Here is a 19,683-nt window from a genome sequence, read left to right on the forward strand (position 1 = left end):
TCATGGGATCAAGCCCTCGTACCAGGCTCTGTGCTCAGCACAGTGTCTGCTTCAGGTTCTCTCTCCTTCTCCCTCCTGCTCACTCTTTCAGTCAAATAAATAAATAAAATCTTTAAAAAATAACTATTTAAAATCCTAACTTAAGTTATAAAGGTAAAGAACATTTTGCACATGCCTGTTTCTAGGCATTCTTCGCCAACAGTGGCCAAGGAAATAATTCTTAAAATAGTGATTTTGTAAAATGTACCCGTGACCAGTCATCTTCAGCTGTCCGAAATACAGGCTGTGAATGTGCGTGGTAGAAACTGGACACTAATGGTTCAGTCTCTGGCACACGTCGGAAGCTGGCCAGTTACGCTTTGCCAAGACACATCTATCTGCCTGGAGCTCCACCTTTGGAGCTGAGAGAAAGGTCCAAGCCTTCAAATGTTCAGAAAGGTGCACCGGTGTTTCTGCTGCCCACACCAGAGGAACTGGGGAAAGGAATTGTGATCCTGTTTCGTAAACTAAAACTTAAGAGTTTGGTAAGAACCAAGAGTAAATTAAAATCAGGTTACAGGTTATGCATGTTCTCAGCACAGCCTCTGGTGGCTCTGGCCCTCTGCCGTCTTGCCATCTTCAGGAATAGCCCCAGAGAGGACATCACGCTACCTGGAACAGAGAGAACCACAGAAAATGAGGGAATTTACTCAAGGATTTTATTAAATATCAGTGCTCTTAGCCTTTCTTTTTTTTTTTTTTTAAAGATTTTATTTGTTTATTTGACAGAGATCACAAAGTAGGCAGAGAGGCAGGCAGAGAGAGAGGGGAAAGCAGGCTCCCCGCTGAGCAGAGAGCCCGATGCGGGGCTCGATCCCAGGACCCTGGGACATGACCTGAGCTGAGGGCAGAGGCTTTAATCCACTGAGCCACCCAGGTGCCCTGTGCTCTTAGCCTTTCTTAATAGCTTAATAAACCAAAGATGAACGGAGATCCAGTGAACGTGGGAAATGCCACACTGGGTGAGCTCAGCGGCTCCCCCAGCTCAGAATTTCTGGCACTGACAAATGGCTGGTTGGAAGAAAGTTCCATGATCTCAGTCTAAAACTATTGAATTTCTGAAGAGCCCTGCTATTTCTGTTCTATCCCCCTGTGAATCTGCCATTTGTGAATTTAAGCAGAAAAAGGGTGTACTTTCTTACCCTTACCCTTTTCTATGCACTTTAACCAAAGTAGAACTCCTAAATAATAACTGAGGGCATTATTACGTCACAAACGCAGTTACAAATGCAGGCTTGTTATATAGTTGGGTGTTGACCAAAGTTTTGTGGAGGTTTTACCAACAGGTAAAGCAACAAGACTAGAAATAGCTTTTTACAGAGTGTTAGGATTTATGAAATCATCCTGTGATAGAAACAGGACTAAAATTGCTCATGAAAGAATAATTTACCCTTTTGCAATTTATATTCACACTTACACCATTCGAGAGGAAAGGTTTATGACTCCGTGAAAGGAAAAAATACTTAAAACTGTGCAGTTGTCCAGTCAAATCTGAGTGCACAGTTGCAAAGGGACAACGCGAAAGCCGGCCAACATACATTCTGCCGCTACTGACTTCCTCTTACTGAAGCCGGCAGGCCAGCTCGACAGAGACCCGGGAGGCATGCAGAGCCTGCCACCAGTAGGCTTCGGTCTCTGCTGACAGAGGGACTCGGATCGTGGAGATGATGGCCATTTCTCCCCGTCCTTAGCTTTTAGGAGTTGAGAGTTGAAGCGTTCCTGAAAAAGAACCATCTGTTGAAGTGATCCGGAAAAAGAACCATCTAGAAGCAGATGACGCTACCAAAGTGTGTAACTTTGATTTCTTCTCCTGGAAAACTGCGCTTAGTTCATCTGACGTGTTTATGGAATGCAGAAGGGTTCCAATGCTAGGAACTTCTCTCTTTTATTTTGTAGAAACTTACACCGAGGTGCCTTGCTACCTAGAAGAGCCCCCTGCCCCGCTCAGCTGTGAGTATATTGAATTCGGGATGCCCTCGGTAAAGCATTTGAGGACCTCTGAGGAGACTTGGTCATAGTGAATGATCTTATTGTTGGCCTATTTCTGGATCAGTACCTTTGTACGCGGAACAAGCTGCTTTTAGCTTTGTCCTAGTACCAAGGACGCTGCTACTGCCACAGCATAATCATGTAGTTGTGAGTGACCTCAAGGGCAGAATTTCCTGTTTTGATAATGGAAATTAGAACAATGAACTTCACAGGGGAATAAATGTTAATGATTGCTGTGACTTCCATTGAGGAAGAGGAAAATATGCCATTGTATTTCCTAGTATGGCTTTTTCCTAATCTGCTCTTGTAATGTGAATTTTGAGTTTAGGAAACGTGGAAAGCTGGTGTGTGGTGTGTTTGATGCGCTGCTTTTTATGTGTTGTATTCTTTTGCCTCTTACATTGTGGAATTCTAGTGCAGCAGAGGAACAAAAGTCCTTTACTGGCAGCTTAATTCCGTTGAATGTACAACATCTGGGGAGATGTTTTGTTGTTTATGTCTTTAGGGGACAAGTGTGAACAGTAATCCATTTAGATGAGAGGAGCAGGTTCTCCTTGATGATCAGGGGAGAGAGACTGAGCCAGAGGCATGATATAGGCTCATCTTCTTGCATCCAAGGATGCTCTTTCTTTTTCTGCCATCTTGAGGGTCTCCCCACAGGGTGGAGGGAAGCCTTCTCTGTCAGGGTCAGCATGCATGGTAGTGGTGGGGGTGCTGTTTTTCTTACCCCAACCTCTGAGTCACTTCTGTCAGCCCAGAAGTCACTATATTGTGAGATGGGCTCCTTTAGCCTTGACTTTCAGGCACCACAGGACATCCCTTCCACTGCCATCCTCATACTCCTTCCCACAGGCCCCGTGATCTAGAACACCCATCCCAGTGCCCACCCACCTGTGAGGATGTACCGTGTCTACCTCTGAAATCTGTACGTAGCTTACCTGCGGTGCTGTTTGAACTTCAGAACGCCAGCACTGACTGGGCACCTACAAGGTGCTGGGCCGGTGTGAGTCATGAGGAAATGAGGCACAGTTAGGTGACTGCTGTAAGTGACACCCCTGAGTCTTGAATGAACAGTGTGTCGTCAAAGCCTGGGCTCTTAACTTCTTAATGCCTTATGTAACATAATACTCTTCAGAGAATGACGTTTTTGCCAAATCTTGAAGTTTTCATCCACCCCAAGCAGATGAGTACAAATAAAGAACCCTTTGAACATGTGATAGTCTGACGGTGACATGTGGTGTGTTCTGTCCACACAGGAGGACCAAGTGGACCCTGTCCGGTGTTAGCGGTTCCTTGGAACAGGGGTGGTGGATGCCCAGAGCGGGGAGGTGGTGGGAGCCGTAGTTCACTCTCGATCTGCAGAAACAGAATGAACATCACCCAGATGTCCAGGGCGGTACCACGATGCCAGCCAGCAGCACTGTCGCCTGCAGGACAGAGCAGAAGAAGATTCTGCCCCAGAGGCGGGTTTCCAGTCGGCACATGGGGCGGGGCGTACGGTCACCGACTCCCAGAGTCTCTGGCAAATAATGCAGTGATCGCTGGGGTCCTTCCAGCTGTGAAATGTGACCGTCCGGATGGAGAGTTGGCACTGGCTCCTCATCACTCTGAGCTGCCACCTGTCCCTTCTCCTGCGTGTGACCAGGAAGCATTTCTTGGAACACTATTATTTTGCAAAGTGCCAAGGGGGGCGCCCAAGTACGAGGCAGTCTCTGCCATCAGGTTGCCGAGGTCAGGTGGTGAGAAGAGCGGGACTAGATCTAGAGCGTCAGCAAGGGACTCCAGAACCCCCGCTGAGGGTTTCCTGAACATGGTGCCCCGGGCCCTCCCGGCCAGGAAACCGGGGTGGAGGGTCTTCCAGGGAAAGTTCCTCACACTAGGAATTACTTGTCATTTATCTGAAGGTCAAGGAGTCCCATTCCTGTTCTGTTCGGGGGACTTTTGTTTTCCTACCTTGGGCAGCCTTAGGTGGAGGAACAAGCTGGGGGGAGGTACTGAGAAGAGGCACCACCCTCACGTCACATTAACTGGTGCAGATCTTCCTTCTCGACCTGGACCAAGCTCCCTGATGGCAATGCTTCCCTGCCTTAAGGGGTGGGAGGATGGATGGCATGAAGTGTCACAGTGCCTCTGCCTTCCTTTGCTTGAACCAGTACCAGACTCTGCTAGGTGACACAAGAGTGGGTCCACTGCCAAGTGCCCCTCATTCATTCCCATCCATTCCTGTCAAGGAGGGGTAGCATTGGTACACAGGTTTAGGATCTCACCTTGGTGATAATCTTATGATTTGCAAATTGGTCAAATAAATTTCACCCGTTTCCAGAGATAAATTTTGGTCCTAGTCTAGAAGAAAAATCGAGAATTGTGGAGGAGAAAATAACTCTTATCCCACAGCCAAGCTCAGTCTATGTCCACTTCAACTGAACTTCAGCTCTACCCATACTAGATCGCCCTTGCTCAAGCTGGCCAAAAGCCATACCGACCAGCACAGATGCCAAAATTATTCGTAGTTATTTCTGTGACTTTCATGTTCAGGCCAACATTTAGAACAATAAGATTTTAAGGGTAGGAGGCAAGTGTGACTTTTCCATGTCCTGTTCCCTGAGTTTTCAGGAATGTAAATAGGCTTCATGCTCTAGAAATCTGGTCAGAGTTCATCGTTCTGTGTCCATCAAATGGCAAGATATAGCTAATCCAGGATTTGATATCAGCCTATTATATTCCCCAAAGGAATCAATGTCTTACAGTTGGGAGAATCAATAGCCTCATTCTAGGTGAGGCAGGGCTACTCTGGTTTCTCAGTAAAAATGGCATTTCTCCTTTGGAAAAGCCTGAAGCCTTTCATTCCACAGACATTTATGGAGCACTTGCCAGGCATCGTGCTAGGCTCTAGGGATGCTGTAGAGGCAAATGAGAAGAACGTGGTCTCTGCTAATGAAAAAGAGGGTCAATAAACCGAAAAAAGATAATTGTGGATTATGATAATTATGAAGGAAGTAAGCAGAGCTATGATACAGAGTAAATGGATATGAGAGATGTATCAGAAGACTGTCCTAAAAAGGGGACTCAGAGATTATGGAAGAGAGTCAAGTATTTTCTTTTGTCCAAGTTCTAAACCAACTGAAAAATAAGATGGCAAAAAGCAACAAATGAAGAATGAAAATAGCATTAAAAGATTTCTTTTAAGTAACCTCTACACCTAAGGTGGGCTCGAACTCATGACCCTAAGATCAAGAGTCACGTGCTCCATGGACTGAGCCAGCAGGCACCTGGAAAATAGCATCGTTGCAACTGAGAAAGTCTGATAAAGGTTCAAAGTTGAATCTTGCTGTGAGGGTCAAAGCGGAATAGGTAACCATGACAGATTATGTCTTTTCCAAATGGCTATTACAGGATCTCCCACCCCACTTGCCCTTCTTACAATGTGACATTGAGAAATGAGTTCCCAAGTCCCCTCCCTTTGGATTTGGGTATTCATGTGACTCTGGCAGAAATGATGTCATGTGACTTCGGAGACTAGATCATTTAAGACAGTAGGGCGTCTTACTGGTTCTCTTGGAATGGTCCCTCTCAAAACCCAGCCATCCATGCTGTGAGGGAGCCCAAGCAGCTGGTGGACAGGCCCCCATGGGTAGGAACCTGGCTTCTGGTTCCAAGCTAAGATAGCCAGCACTAATTTGCCAACGGTGAGAATGAGCCGTTTTGGAAGTGTCTTCTTCTGCCCTGTCAATTAGAGTCAAGCTCCCCAGCTAATGCTACATGGAGCTGGGATGAGCTGTCCCCTGTGAGCCATGCCCAAACAGCAGATTTAAGAAGTTAATGATTTTTGTTACTTTTAAGCCATTAAGTTTGGGGGAGCCATAATAGCTTACACACTAACTCCCCTAGTCTAGACTTTGGAACAGTCTACCAGAGGGACATTTTGGGTTTATAAAACAAATACATGCTCAAGTCCATGTCAAAAGGAGAGAAGGAAAAAAATGGAAATACCCTGCATTTAGAATGATTGATAGATCAGCTCTACCTAGTAGAGAAAAATGGTTCAGTGGCTGTTGTCCCTAAGGCAAGCAACACATTCTGGATTTTCCTGGAACTTTTCCACTTGTGGCAGTGAAAATCCCAAGTGTTGGGCACTCCTTCAGTCCTGGGGAAACCACGATGGGTAGTACCCTTGCTGCCCCCAAGCAGAGAACTCCTTCCACTTGCACGAGAAGGAAGTAGGTTTGGAAAGAGGCCAGGGTGTTTAGGGGAAATTCTCCATGGAGAGCACAATTAGAAAAGACTGTTCCCCTAATTGTGACGTTTGAACTGGAAGCCAAAAGAGCTAACCATGAAACAAACAAACAAAAAAACAGAAGAAAAACATCCCAGGAAGAGGCAACACCATATACAAAGACCCTGAAGAAGGAAACAAAACTGGTGTGATTGGAGTTCCTGAGTTGGGGGAGATAGAATGTAACACTGTTGAAGAAGTATCCAGAAGCCAAATCAGGAAGGGCTTTTTGAACCATGGGAGAGAGTGCAAATTTCCTTTTAAGAAAAATAGGACAAGGGGCACCTGGATGGCTCAGTGGTTGAGCATCTGCCTTCTGCTCAGGTCAAGATCCTGGAGTCCTGGGATCAAGCCCCGCATAGGGCTCTCTGCTCTGCAGGAAGCCTGCTTCTCCCTCTCCCACTCCCCCTGCTTGTGTTCCCTCTCTCACTGTCTCTCTCTCTGTCAAATAATAAAATCTTTAAAAAAAGAAAAATAGGACAAAACTGGAGGGTTTTAAAGAGAGGAGTGAGAAGATCTGAATTACATTTCTCAAAAGCTTGCCCTAGCGGCAGTGTGGAGAACGCTTTGATGGGGTCAGAGGGGAAGTAGCAAGTCCAGGGAGGAGGCAAGACATGATGGCAGCTTGGGTTAGGATAGTAGAACCAACAGGACTTGCTGACGGATTGGAACAAATGAGCAGAGAAGAGTGAAATCCACAGTTATCTACCGGGGTTTTGGCGTGAGCTACCAGATGACTGGTGAACCAGTCATGTGGTTTATGGAGACGAGGAAAGTGAAGAAGAACTATTGCCTGCCACCCTGGATGTGCTGTTTGAGATGCATATCAGACATCCAAGCGGGGACATCAAGTGGGCAGTGAGAGGTGGCACAGGAGGTCAGAAGTCAAGGTGCCTGGGTTTGAATCCAGACTCTTCCACAAACCGTATGACCTTGCACAAGTTATCTAACCTCTCTTTGTCTCAGTTTTTGTCTGTCAAACGAACATAATAAAGTAACTACCGGAGAAGCAGAATTTTGTGACAAATGATAATATACACAGTAAGCACTCAATAAATGTTAACTATTAATATATTTGAGTCTGTGGCGCCCGGCTGGCTCAGTTGGTAGAATGTGCGATTCTTGGTCTCCAGGTTGTAAGTTCAAGCCCCAACTGGGTGTAGAGATTCCTTAAAAATAAAATTTTGGGGCACCTGGCTGGCTCAGTTGGTAGAATATGCGACTCGCAATCACAGGGTCATGAGTTCAAGCCCCACAGTGGGTGTGGAGCCTATTTAAAATACAATAAAATGAAAAAAATCTTTACTATATAAATATATTTAATGATTCATATTAATAAATAATATAAAGAAAAATGTATCAATATTTAAAATACATATAAATATAAAACTTTATATTTAATATATATTAAATATAAATATATATTTGAGTCTGGAGCTGATGGGTGAGGTCAGAAATAGACTCTAAATTTTGGAGCCAGCCTATATGGATGGTGTTTGTGGCTAATATTCTGGGTTAGCCTACATTCCCAACCCTCTTCTCTATTGCCTTTCTCTACTGTCAAGACTGAACCCGAGTTGTGAGATTCCTCAGGCTCCCTTGCTGTTACAAGTGGCATGTGACATAGCTCTGGCAATGACCGTGAGCAGGAATCTAATGAAGGGATAATGGCAGATGGTGCTTTGCCCCTTCCTCCTCACCTGGAACGTGGATGTGCTGGCTGGAATCCCAGCAGCTAGTTCATGACGGTGAGGTAACCAGCAGGCAAAAAGACCAGCGGGCTCACAGCGATGCCACTGCCACCTGTCGGAGCTGCCAGACGGTCACTCGTCCCAGGACGGCTCGATGGGTGCGAGAACAGTCCTCTGTGTATACTGAGAGACCACAGAGTTGGGTTTATGGGCCAGAAACGCTAATTAATGCCATGAGCCTGAAAGTTTCTTTTGGTTATTATTCCCAGCGGGCGGAGAGAAGCGTGGCCGGGAACACGGCGTGCGGCGCGCCTGGGCTCAGAGTTCGCGGGGAGGAGGGGAGGCGGGGGAAGCAGGCGTGGCCACGCGGGGGCAGAAAACCCGGGGCGCGCGGAGCCCGCAGGGTTACCCAGCGGGGGCGTCCGAGGCTCCGCTCCTCCCGGCGCCGCTGTCCCCTCGCGGTCCCCACGCCGGCCCGCGTTTCCGGCCCCGCAGACAAGCCGAGTTCCCGCCGGCCGCGGTCGCGCTGTCCCGCCATGCCCGTCGACCTCAGCGGCACCTGGAACCTGCTCAGCAGCGACAACTTCGAGGGCTACATGGTGGCCCTAGGTAGGGCGGGAGGGGCCGTCTTGAGGTCGGCGCGGAGGCCGCCGGGCCTGGCCGGGGCGTCCGTCTCCCGGGGCGGCCGGCGCCCCGTCCCCTCTTCCGCTGGTCTCCCCTCCCGTCTCCCTGTCCTCCATCCCTCCCGTCCACCCTCCGTCCCCCCCACCCCGTTTCCCAGTCTCCCCGGCCTGTGTCCCTACCTCCGACCATGCAATGTCACCCCAATCCCCTGTCCCTCCATCTCCCTGTCTCCCCGTCCCCCACCCCCTTCTCCCTGTACCCCCTCTTCCGTCCACCCCGCCCCGTCCATCCTCCATCCCCCTCCCCGTCCCCTTCCTTTCTGCTCCCCCGTCGCGGGTCTGTCCGCTTCTGCCCCCGTCGATCTCTGTCCTCCCCTGGCCAAGTCTCCCGCCCCACCGCGGACCGCTGAGGCGCCAGTCACCTCGCAGGAGGACTCGGGGGGTCCGAGGGCGTCCTACCAGCGAGAGGGCGTGCGGGCCCCTCTGCGGCGGGGCTCTGGGTGACTCTGCTACGGAGGTCGCCGGCCCTCCGAGTCCCAAGCTCCGGGCGGCACTCCGCTGCACGAGGTCCCCGCGCCCCCCACCAGGCGACTCTGGTGCCCTCTAGAGTTCGGGAACCGCTTTGGAAATCTTTAGTTTTCTGACTTCCCCTCTCCCCTGGAGGGCGTGAGGGGGAACAAGAAACCCAGACCCCTTGGTGGTCACCCACGCTCAGCCCCAAGGGTGCAGTGCCAGCCCTGGACGGTGGCGCATGCCTGGAGGTGTCACTTCTACCCCCACCCTGCCCGGCCCTGCTCCCTCCAGCGCATAGCAGGGAGCCTGTTCTGCGGGCTGGAAAGGGGCTCTGTGGTCGCCTGCGGTATGTAAGGGTTGGCAGGGTCTGACCCATGACCTTGCTTCCCAGGCGGCTTCAAGAAGGCCTGGTAGAATGCCTCTCTTATGGATTCCCAGTTTGTACTGCTCTCACTGTCATTGTTCAGATGCGGGCATCAGAGCACCTCTGTACCCAGCACCTTCCCCTAAGTGATGCCAGTCAGTGGCCAGAGCTGCTGGGAGCCTGGGGACCCAGCAGCTGTCCCGGTTTCTCCTTATCTGACACTGGGTCTGTTTTTCCATCTATAAATTGAGAGGGAAGGAGGGGTCTGATTTGTTTCTTTAAAAAAAAAAAAACATGGTAAAATATACATAACATAAAAAATGGCCATTTAAACCCTTTTGAAATGTCCAGTTCTGTGGTCCCGGTGTGTTTTTAAGAGTTGGGTGCTTTTGGTAGGCTTCTGTTCCCTTCTCACACTAAGTAGGGAAGTGGGGGGCCTCTCAAGCTAACTCTGATTCAGGCCACCATAAAACCCTGTAGCGAAGGAAGGGAGTATTTTGCTCATCCCATCCTAGGTTCGTTGGCTGGGGTCCTGTGAATTAGATCAGAGAAAGACGGATTAACCGCCGAAAGTCAGCTGCACCTGTGCCATGAGGGCACCTGGGAGCCCTCCGTGTTGTGCAGTTGGAACTTGAACATGGCTGTAGAGCACCTTAGCAAGGAGTAACTCTGTAGAGGAGTGATAAGACAGAGACTTTGAGTTTGCAGGGGGGCAAATTGTGGGGAAAGTAACAATACAAAGGGAGACCAACAGAAAATAGGGGCTGGTTGGGAAGGTTTATCATGTAGTTCTTCTGGGGCCATCTCCCAGCTGCTAAGAGTCTAGAGTCGTCTCCCTACTTTCTGCCTGTCCTGGAACAGAGGGGAGAGGGGACAACTTCACAAACTTATGTCCTGCTTTTAGGCAAATGGAGGAAGGCAGAGAGCTTCCTTCTGTCGGCTTCTTCCTGGTTCCCTTCTCCCCAGTATGCCAGAGTGGCAATATTTTGGGGTGTCTTATCCTGCTCTCCCTTCAACCTGAATCTCATTTCCTTTCTGTTTCCAATTCCTAAGTAGGAACGAATGCTCATGTTTCCCGAAGGTGGTAGGTCCTCATACGTTACTTACCTGTCCACCTCCAAATTAGTGGTGACATGTGGTGACACATGACCATAAGTGCTTTCTTCCCTGATTTATCCGTCTGCGATCTGGCTACTTGTGTGGGGGACAAAGGCGAAATGTCAGGTGATGGCTTTGAATGTTGCCTTGCTGTGTACTGTGTCTGTGACAATCTCCCTGGCTTTTAGGGCAAAAGGGAATGGAGTCAGAGTCACCATTCCAAGTATAGGAAGACATCCTGTGCTAAGTCTGTCTGATATTACAAAGCAGCCTCCCGCACATCAGAATAAGTGTTTTTCACACCATGTTAGTACCATCCTTCACCTGTCCCCACACTTTCTTGCTTTTCTGTATGCTCTCCTATGATTTCCTGTTTGATACTTTTTTTCCCCATGATGTCAGTAGAGGCTTAACAATGACCTGCTACTGTATTTGATCCTAGAAGCTAACAGGCTATTTATTTGTTTACTCAACATATTTATTTATCATGCAACTCCCTTCCCAGAGGACTAACCCGTGTAGTACTGAGTCAGCATCCTGCCTCACAACCCCTATTCTGACTTTCGGTTCAGGTTCCAGAAAGATACTGGATTTTGACAACACACATAAGTCTTACTTGCAATCTGTTTTCCAAAAGAATTGTAAGGGCGCTAAGGGTTTCTGGAATAGAGAGGCCTTTTAGGGTAACAGAGCGCCACACCAGAAGCCCAGCGAGCTTCACTGTTGACTGTGGGTCATCGAATCAAAGTTACATAACTTGTCAGTTCCTTTAGCTTCCCCTTTTGTTAACCGAGGTCGTTGGGCCAGATCTGATATTCTAAGTATCTCAATTACAAGAGATCGCTTGCATTTTATACGATAGCTGAAATCAGACTTAAAACCTCTTGCCAGTTCCTCACAAGTTGGGAAGAAAGCGATCGGAAAGACAAAGGAACACAGACTCCAGGGTCTACTCGGTCTCCCTGAGGCAGATCAGGGGCTCAGGACCAGCAGAGGGTAGGGTTTTGTTACTCAGAACTAGCTGGATTTTTTTTTTTAAAGGTTTTATTTATTTGGCAGAGAGAGAGAAATCACAAGTAGGCAGAGAGGCAGGCAGAGAGAGAGGAGGAAGCAGGCTCCCGGCTGAGCAGAGAGCCCGATGTGGGGCTCGATCCCAGGACCCTGTCATTCTTAATGACATTTCTTGTCTAGCTTACTTTATTGTAAGAATACGGCATCTAATACACATAACATACAGAATGTGTATTAACTGTTGGTGCTATTGGGAAGGCTTCCCGTCACTAGCAGGCTATTAGTAGTGAAGTGTTGAGGGAGTCAAAAGTTATACAAGGATTTTCAGCTGAGCACACAGATGGTGTGGAGGGGGGGACTCCCCTAACCCTTGTGATGTTTGAGAGTCAACGGTACCATAAAACCTATTGTCCCTATTGATGTATATTCTTTTTTAAAAATAATTTTTTAAAAGATTTTAGTTATTTATTTGACACAGAGATCACAAGTAGGCAGAGAGGCAGGCAGAGAGAGGGGAGGAAGCATGCTCCCTGCTGAGCAGAGGGGGCTCGATCCCAGGACCCTGGGATCATGACCTGAGCCAAAGGCAGAGGCTTAACCCACTGAGCCACCCAGGCGCCCCCCTATTGATGTATATTCTAATGCCAACTTATGCAGAAGTATTTAGACCTTTCCTGATGACTTTTGCCTCTACTAATGGCAAACTAGTTTATTTATACTAACTCTCCCAAAGAAAATAGCTAAATTAAGCTAGACCAAAAATATATATGTTTTTTTAACAGACTGTAGTTTCACTGTGAATCATTCTTGGTCGTCCAGAAAAATCTCAAGACCTGAACTTGAATTCAGGTTCTTCCAGACAGCTAGTAGCATCTTTTTTTCTTTAAAGATTTTATTTACTGATTTGTTAGAGAGAGAGAGAGAGAAAGAGAGCACTCACAGTCAGGGAGAGCGGTAGGCAGAGGGAGAAGCAGACTCCCCACTGAGCAGGGAGCCCTATGTGGGACTCGCTCCCAGCACCCTGGGACCATGACTAGAGCTGAAAGCAGATGCTTAACTGATTGAGCCACCCAGGTGTCCCGGAGACAGCTAGTAGCCTTAAAAGCAGTTAAAACAGAACAAAATAAAACAAACCAAGGGGGTGGGGAACAACTCTCTTTGGAGGAAGAGAGCAAGGTGTTGAATTGTTTCTATGTGTATATGAACTTCTTAAGGAATGTGAGAGAGTGCCAAAATGATAAAGAATTATCATGCCAAGGTCTAGGAGAGAATAAGGATCCAGAGAGGGGAGCCCAGCACTTAGGGTGGCTCGTCCCTTCAGGGTGCTTGTCCGACTAAGCTGCAGTCGGGGGAGCTGCATAGGATTAGGGCAGGGGGCGAAAGTGGGAGTCCTGAGTCAGCCAGGGGTAGAGACCCTGTAAACCCACATTCTGGGCTGGGATTCTGAAAAGCTGCACCTGAGAAGCAAGGGAGGGAGACCTGGAAGTAAAGAGCTTTTGAACAGAGTGTAGTTTCACTGTGAATCATCTTGATGGCCCAGAAAAATCTCAAGACTTGAACTTGAATTCAGATGCGTCCAGATAGCTAGTGGCCTTGAAAGCAATTAAAAAACCCTCTTTGGAGGAAGAGAACTATGTACAACTCTACAGAAACAATACCCAGAAAATAATCACAGTCAAGCAAGTACCTAAGGAGACAAAAACACATGACAAGAAAATTCTGGAAGGTGTTGGCTCTGTCACGGTGATCGTGGCTCTGTCTGTTGCCGTGACTGTGGGTGTTTGCTGAAGTCCAAACACGCTGAATTGCACATATTAAACACATAACTGCTTTTTGTACATCAATTTTATCTCAGTAAAGCTGTTAAAAAAAATTAAAGGACCCTGATAGCAAGAATCCGTAGAAACAACCAACAACAGAAACAGGGTCTCCAGACACTTGCATTATCCGAAATAGAACAAGAAGCAGTTAGGCTGAGCTTAATCATGGCAAGGAATCAGAATCTATACAAAGTAACAGCAGAATTAAGAAAGAAACAAATAGAAATTCTAGAATTGAAACATAAAAAGCAAACTTAGAAACTTAGCAAGCACTGTTCTCAGATTCTCCTCTGTGTCCCGTGGTTTCCGAGATAAGGATACCCCTAACCTCCGTTGTAGAGAAGGCCACCCTGGTATGAGGGTCTTAGGACTTGCCTGAGGGGAAGGTCCGAAAGCTGTTCTCGCACATACCACTCCTCAAATTCCTTCAGCTCCAACTACTCGATATGCCAAGCTACCATATTTTGGGGGGAGCATGACCTAAGCCCCATCAAGAACAGAGTTTCTGCCCAGGAGGATGAAAAAGTTCTAGAATTAGGTAACGGTGGTGACTGGACAACATTGTGAATCTACTTACCACCCTTGAACTGTATGCCTTAAAAACGGATAAAATAGTAAATTTTATGTTACGTATATTTTATCGTGATTTAAAAAATTATCAAAGAACGTTCTATTGCAAGAAGACTTTAGTAGAAATCCTATAATAATCCTATATTATGTTAAAAAATTAAAACTCCTTTTAAATGCAGTTGTTTGTGTTGATTAATAAGTACATTTTGTGAATTAGCCTTCTCTCCTGTCTTCACCATCTCTTATTGATGTGAGAAAGAAAGGCAAAAGAAAAATTCAATTTCCTTTCTTCCTAGAGCCCATTGTCAAGTCCTTGAAACAGGTAGAGTGACCTTCCACTGGGAGCTCAGATACCTCAATGCTGACACTTGCTAAAGGTGAAAGGCAATCTTAGCTGACTCCCAGGATCCTGTATGTCTACTTTAACATATAAAATTCCTTTGGAAACTTCCTTTCTCTCTGCCCCCCAAGATCCAAATTGGCGATCATCCTCCAAGCATGTGACCCACCGGTATACATCTGAAGGATCTCATGATTGAGTTTTTACTAGACAGTAATAAATGACCTTCTCCTAACAATAACTAGCCCCCTCAGGTTCCTGGAAACCTTGTTTCTGAAATACCTGGGAGACTTACTCTATCCCTAAACCCCTCCCAACTTGAAAGTATTTAACGGGCCACTCCTCGTGACCTCAGTGCAGTGCTTTCTGCCCACAAGCCCAGTCCCTGTGCTTTAATAAAACTACCATTTTGCACCAAAGACATCTCAAGAATTCTTTCTTGGCCATTGGCTTTGAACCCTAACATCTTTCCTACATCATTATGACTTTACACAGTGAACTAAAACATGTTTCTTTGTTTGCTTATTTTAAGATCTTATTTATTTATTTGACAGAGAGAGACAGAGAGAGAGGGAACACAAGCAAGGGGAGTGGAAGAAGGAGAAGCAGGCTTCCCGCTGAGGGGAGAGCCCGATGCGGGGCTCGATCCCAGGACCCTGGGACCATGACCTGTACTGAAGGCAGATGCTTAATGACTGAGCCACCCAGGCACCCCTAAAATTTTTAAAAAATTTTATTTAAATTTAATTAATGAACATCAAGTGTATTCTTAGTTTCAAAGGTAGAGTTCAGGGACTCCTCAGTCCTCTATAACAAATGCTGTCTTAATCCCAAGTGTAAATTCATGAAGCGGATAAAGGCTGAGTTGTGGTGCTTGAGTTTGGGTTGGGCCCGAGTGCTGTCCCCTGGGCTTCTTTATCCTCTTCTCTGCCCCCTGGGACTGCTTCTTCCAGGCCCGACTGCAAATCCATTACCTGAGGTACAGTCGGCCAAAGACTCTTCCCTGAAAGCTGCTCAAGTTTTTTTTTTTTTTTAAATGTTTTTTTAAGATGTTATTAATTTATTTATTTGACAGAGGTCACAAGTAGACAGAGAGGCAGGCAGAGAGAGAGGGGGAAGCAGGCTCCCCGCTGAGCAGAGAGCCCCATGTGGGGCTTGATCCCAGGACCTTGGGATCATGAGCCGAGCCAAAGGCAGAGGCCCCAACCCACTGAGCCACCCAGGTGCCCCTCAAGCTTTTTTAATCAAGTCTTTGGATAGAGTTCTGCCAGGACAGCTCCCTACAGATCCAATTTCGGCACCAACTGGCACTGAAATCATCAAAGAAACACTAGCCATGAAATGCAATGATTCTGAGGACACCTGCCAAATTCTTCACTTTTGCATCTTGAGTAAATGTTGAGACTTCTTTTTTTAGAAGTTTTTTTTTTAAGATTTTATTTATTTAATAGAGAGTGAGAGAGAGAATGACAGGGGAGAGGGTCAGAGGGAGAAGCAGACTCCTCATGGAGCTGGGAGCCCGAAGTGGGACTCGATCCCAGGGTTCCTGGACCGTGACCTGAGCTGAAGGCAGTCGCTTAACCAACTGAGCCACCCAGATGCCCCGAGACTTCTTTTTTTAAAAATTGTTTTTTGGGGCACCGGAGTGGCCCAGCCAGTTGAAGCAGCTGCCTTCAGCTCAGGTCATGATCCCGGGGTCCTGGGATTGAGCCCCACATCGGACTCCCTGCTCAGTGGGGAGCCTGCTTTTCCCTCTCCCACTCCCCCTGCTTATGTTCCCTGTCCCACTGTCTCTCTTTCTGTATCAAATAAATAAATAAAATATTTTTAAAATAATAAATAAATAAATAAAAATTGTCTTTTAAGGTATTGACTTTGCTACCCGCAAGGTAGCCAAGTTGCTGAAGCCACAGAAAGTGATTGAGCAAAACGGGGATTCCTTTAGCATCCACACATACAGCAGCCTGAGGAACTACCTTGTTACATTTAAAGTCGGAGAAGAATTTGAAGAGGATAATAAAGGCCTGGATAACAGGAAATGCAAGGTAAAAAAAAATGCTTTTTTCAAATGATAATATAAGGCTCTTGATTTTTCAAGATTAACTTGGCCTTCTTAGTACCCGCTGAGGACCTGCCACAGCAAACCAGACTCTTGTCCCCTCTCTCACGCAGAGCTTGGTCACCTGGGACAATGACAGACTCACTTGTGTCCAGAAGGGGGAGAAGAAGAACAGAGGCTGGACCCATTGGATTGAAGGGGACAAACTCCATCTGGTACTTGCCACACTGTGTTTGTACATCTGATGAGATGAAACCATGACTGTGTCCCACCATTCCAGCCCACTGTTTTCAATCTGGCCTGTCACCTTCTGGTCTCTGGCGGAGTATTCTGCTTTTTCATTTACGACAAAACATATTCCGGGTTTCAAAATAATTTTCCTGTTGAATTCATGATGTGTTAATTGAAAAAAATATGGAGGAGCGCCTGGGTGGCTCAGTCGGTTAAGCGTCTGCCTTTGGCTCAGGTCGTGATCCCAGGGTGCTGGGATCGAGTTCTGCATCGGGCTCCCTGCTCTCTCTCGCTCTCTCTCTTTTTCTTTCAAATAAGTAAATAAAATCTTAAAAAAAAAAGAAAAATAAGAAAATTTATATACGTGTATATTACATTACCTATATATATATATAATAAGGTAGTAAACTGGCTTCATACTATTCTATCAGGTTGGTGAACTATCATTTTTAAAAAACATTTCCATAATCTCAGTGTCCAGGAGTATTGTTCTGGGGCATTTTCTGCCATTGCTTAAATTCACATAAATAGAACCTTTTGCATCCGTGGATTTATTTCCTTAGGGAGAATTCAGAGAACCCTTGTCGGAGGCACGCACATCATTGCCGCTCTCTACTTAGCTGCCTTACTCGCTTCCGAAAGGTCATCTCCTTGCTGATGCCACCAGCACTTCATGAACATACAAGTTATAACTCAAGCTAATCAATAATTTCTGAATATAATTTAGAAGGTATGGGGGCGTCTGGTGGCTCAGTCGGTTGAGTGTCCGATTCTTGATCTCAGCTCAGGTCTTGATCTCAGGGTTGTGAGTTTAAGCCCCTCATTCGGCTCCGTGCTGGGTGTGAAGCCTGCTTAAAAAGAGAGAGAGAGAGAAGGTATAAAATTGCACATCAAGGCTTAACTACAACTTTTTATTTTATTTATTTATTTGACAGAGAGAGAGACAACGAGAGAGTGAACACAAGCAGGGGGAGTGGGAGAGGGAGAAGCAGACTTCCCACTGGGCAGGGAACCCGGTGCGGGGCTCCATCCCAGGACCCTGGGACCATTACCTGAGCCGAAGGCAGAGGCTTTAACCCACTGAACCACCCAGGTGCCCCCGATTTTGGCTTTTTAAATGAGAATTGCTTCCTGCCATATATATTAGAATGGCTTACATTTTTCAAGTGATGATTTTGGGCTCAATTACTGTGCTAAATCTTTGCATGCAGTATCTGACTTGGTCTTCAAGACAGTCCTGTGAAAGGGACACATTTTTTCCCACTTACAAATGAGACTAAGATTTAGAAATTCCCCATGGCTGCCAAGTGGAGATGCAAATCTAGGTCTGATAAAAATGTGTGCTTTCAACTCTACACCTTTTTGCCTCAATGTCCATGAAATCCAAGCCAGAACAGTGAAAACAAAATTAGAGCCCTTATCTTAAAATCCTAGATTGAGGGGCGCCTGGGTGGCTCAGTGGGTTAAAGCCTCTGCCTTCGGCTCAGGTCATGATCCCAGGGTCCTGGGATCAAGCCCCACATCGGGCTCTCTGCTCAGCAGGAAGCCTGCTTCTCCCTATCTCTCTCTCTGCCTGCCTCTCTGCCTACTTGTGATCTCTGTCTGTCAAATAAATCCTAGATTGATAAATCTTACACTCTTCTGATGATAGAAACAAAATTAAGAATAAATAAACAATATGCCGTCACAAAAATGTAATATGGAACTTCAAAGAAAACACCAAATACGTTTGAGGATATTTAGATTTGTTGGCGGTAAGAAGTAATGTTCAAATGGCATGCATCCTTTCATGGCATATCTGTGAACTCTGCCCAAGCCGAGAATAGAGGGACCCTTCTTCTGAGGCCACTCACAGGACAATCCCTCCATGCTGTGATATAACATGAAATAAATATTTGGCCTTTGTGCCTGATTCCTAAAACCCTTGGAATCTCCAATGAGTGTCTCCTGTAAGCTAATGAGATGATTGGAGATTGGGGTCTCCCAGATGGCCAAAGGTTTAGTCAATCATCCCTACATAACGAAACCTCCACCAACACTCCTAAACGAGAGGGTTTTGGAGAGCCTCGTAGTTGGTGAAAACATTGATGTGCTGGGAGGGTGGCGTTCCTGGAAGCGGCCTGGAAGGTCAGCACACACACCCCCATACTGTGTCCTATGCATCTACTTGGCTGTTCTTGGGTTGGATCTTTTATAATAAACCGTAAATGTAAGTAAAGAGTGTTTCTGTGAACCATTCTAGCAAATTATTGAAACTGAGGAGGGGGTTGTGGGAATCCCGCTCGTAGCTGCTGGGTCAGGAGTTCGGGTGGGCTTCTTGTGACCGATGTCTGAAGTAGGGGCCGTTTTGGGGACTGAGCCCTTCACCTGTGGGGTCTGCGCTAGCTCTGGGTCATTAGTGTCAGAATCGAATTGAATTGTTGGACACCCAGTTGGAAAAGACACCGCAGATTTCGTGACAGCACTGTTGTGAGTAATAATAATAATAATCACCCACTTTGCCCACGCATCTTCTTTCTCCTCCTGTTCCCCCTTGTCCCTAGGAAATGTTCTGTGAAGGCCAAGTGTGCAAACAGACGTTCCAGAGAGCCTGAGCCGTATCCAGCCCCAGAGCCCACATGCAACTGCAGCTTCATGTTGAAATCTATCCCCAAATGAACAGATGTTCGTCTGTCCTGGTCTGGCGACAGGAACCTGTGGTGGGAGAGCTGTCCCACAGCCTGTACCAGAAGCGATTTACTCAGACTGTGGCAAAATGGCTCCGTTTCAATAAACCTGTCCAACGATCCCAACTTTTTTTCCTCCTAATTAGTGTATCCTATTATTTGAAAAAATGCACCACGACACACCAATGAACAGGATGTAATTCCATCTTCAAAGTCTAGTGAAGAAAAGGACAAAACAAGCATCAGAACTGCAGTGTTAAGTGCGGGCAACTATGAGAGCTCAGTGGGGGGACCTGACTTCTGGGGACAGGCAAGGGACGGCAGGGGTTGAGGGTAGTGGAGGGGGGTCTCTAAGCTCAGAACTGAAGCATGAGTGGGCAGGAAGCATTCTAGTAA

The 19,683-nt window shown here is 46.8% G+C and overlaps 1 protein-coding gene across 1 annotated transcript; it reads left to right on the forward strand.

Annotated features, from left to right (window-relative positions):
- Positions 1 to 8,433: 8,433 nt before the first annotated feature.
- Positions 8,434 to 19,429, forward strand: RBP7 (retinol binding protein 7). Its single transcript, XM_032863356.1, has 4 exons — positions 8,434 to 8,601; positions 16,198 to 16,376; positions 16,504 to 16,605; positions 19,165 to 19,429. Exons 1-4 carry the CDS (start codon positions 8,529 to 8,531, stop codon positions 19,213 to 19,215), a joined length of 405 nt encoding a protein of 134 aa, XP_032719247.1. The 5' UTR covers positions 8,434 to 8,528; the 3' UTR covers positions 19,216 to 19,429.
- The last annotated feature ends 254 nt before the right edge of the window (positions 19,430 to 19,683 follow it).

The sequence above is a fragment of the Lontra canadensis genome, unplaced genomic scaffold (genome assembly GCF_010015895.1).
Source record: "Lontra canadensis isolate GAN:19392208 unplaced genomic scaffold, GSC_riverotter_1.0 scaffold25, whole genome shotgun sequence".
Lineage (NCBI taxonomy): Eukaryota > Metazoa > Chordata > Mammalia > Carnivora > Mustelidae > Lontra > Lontra canadensis.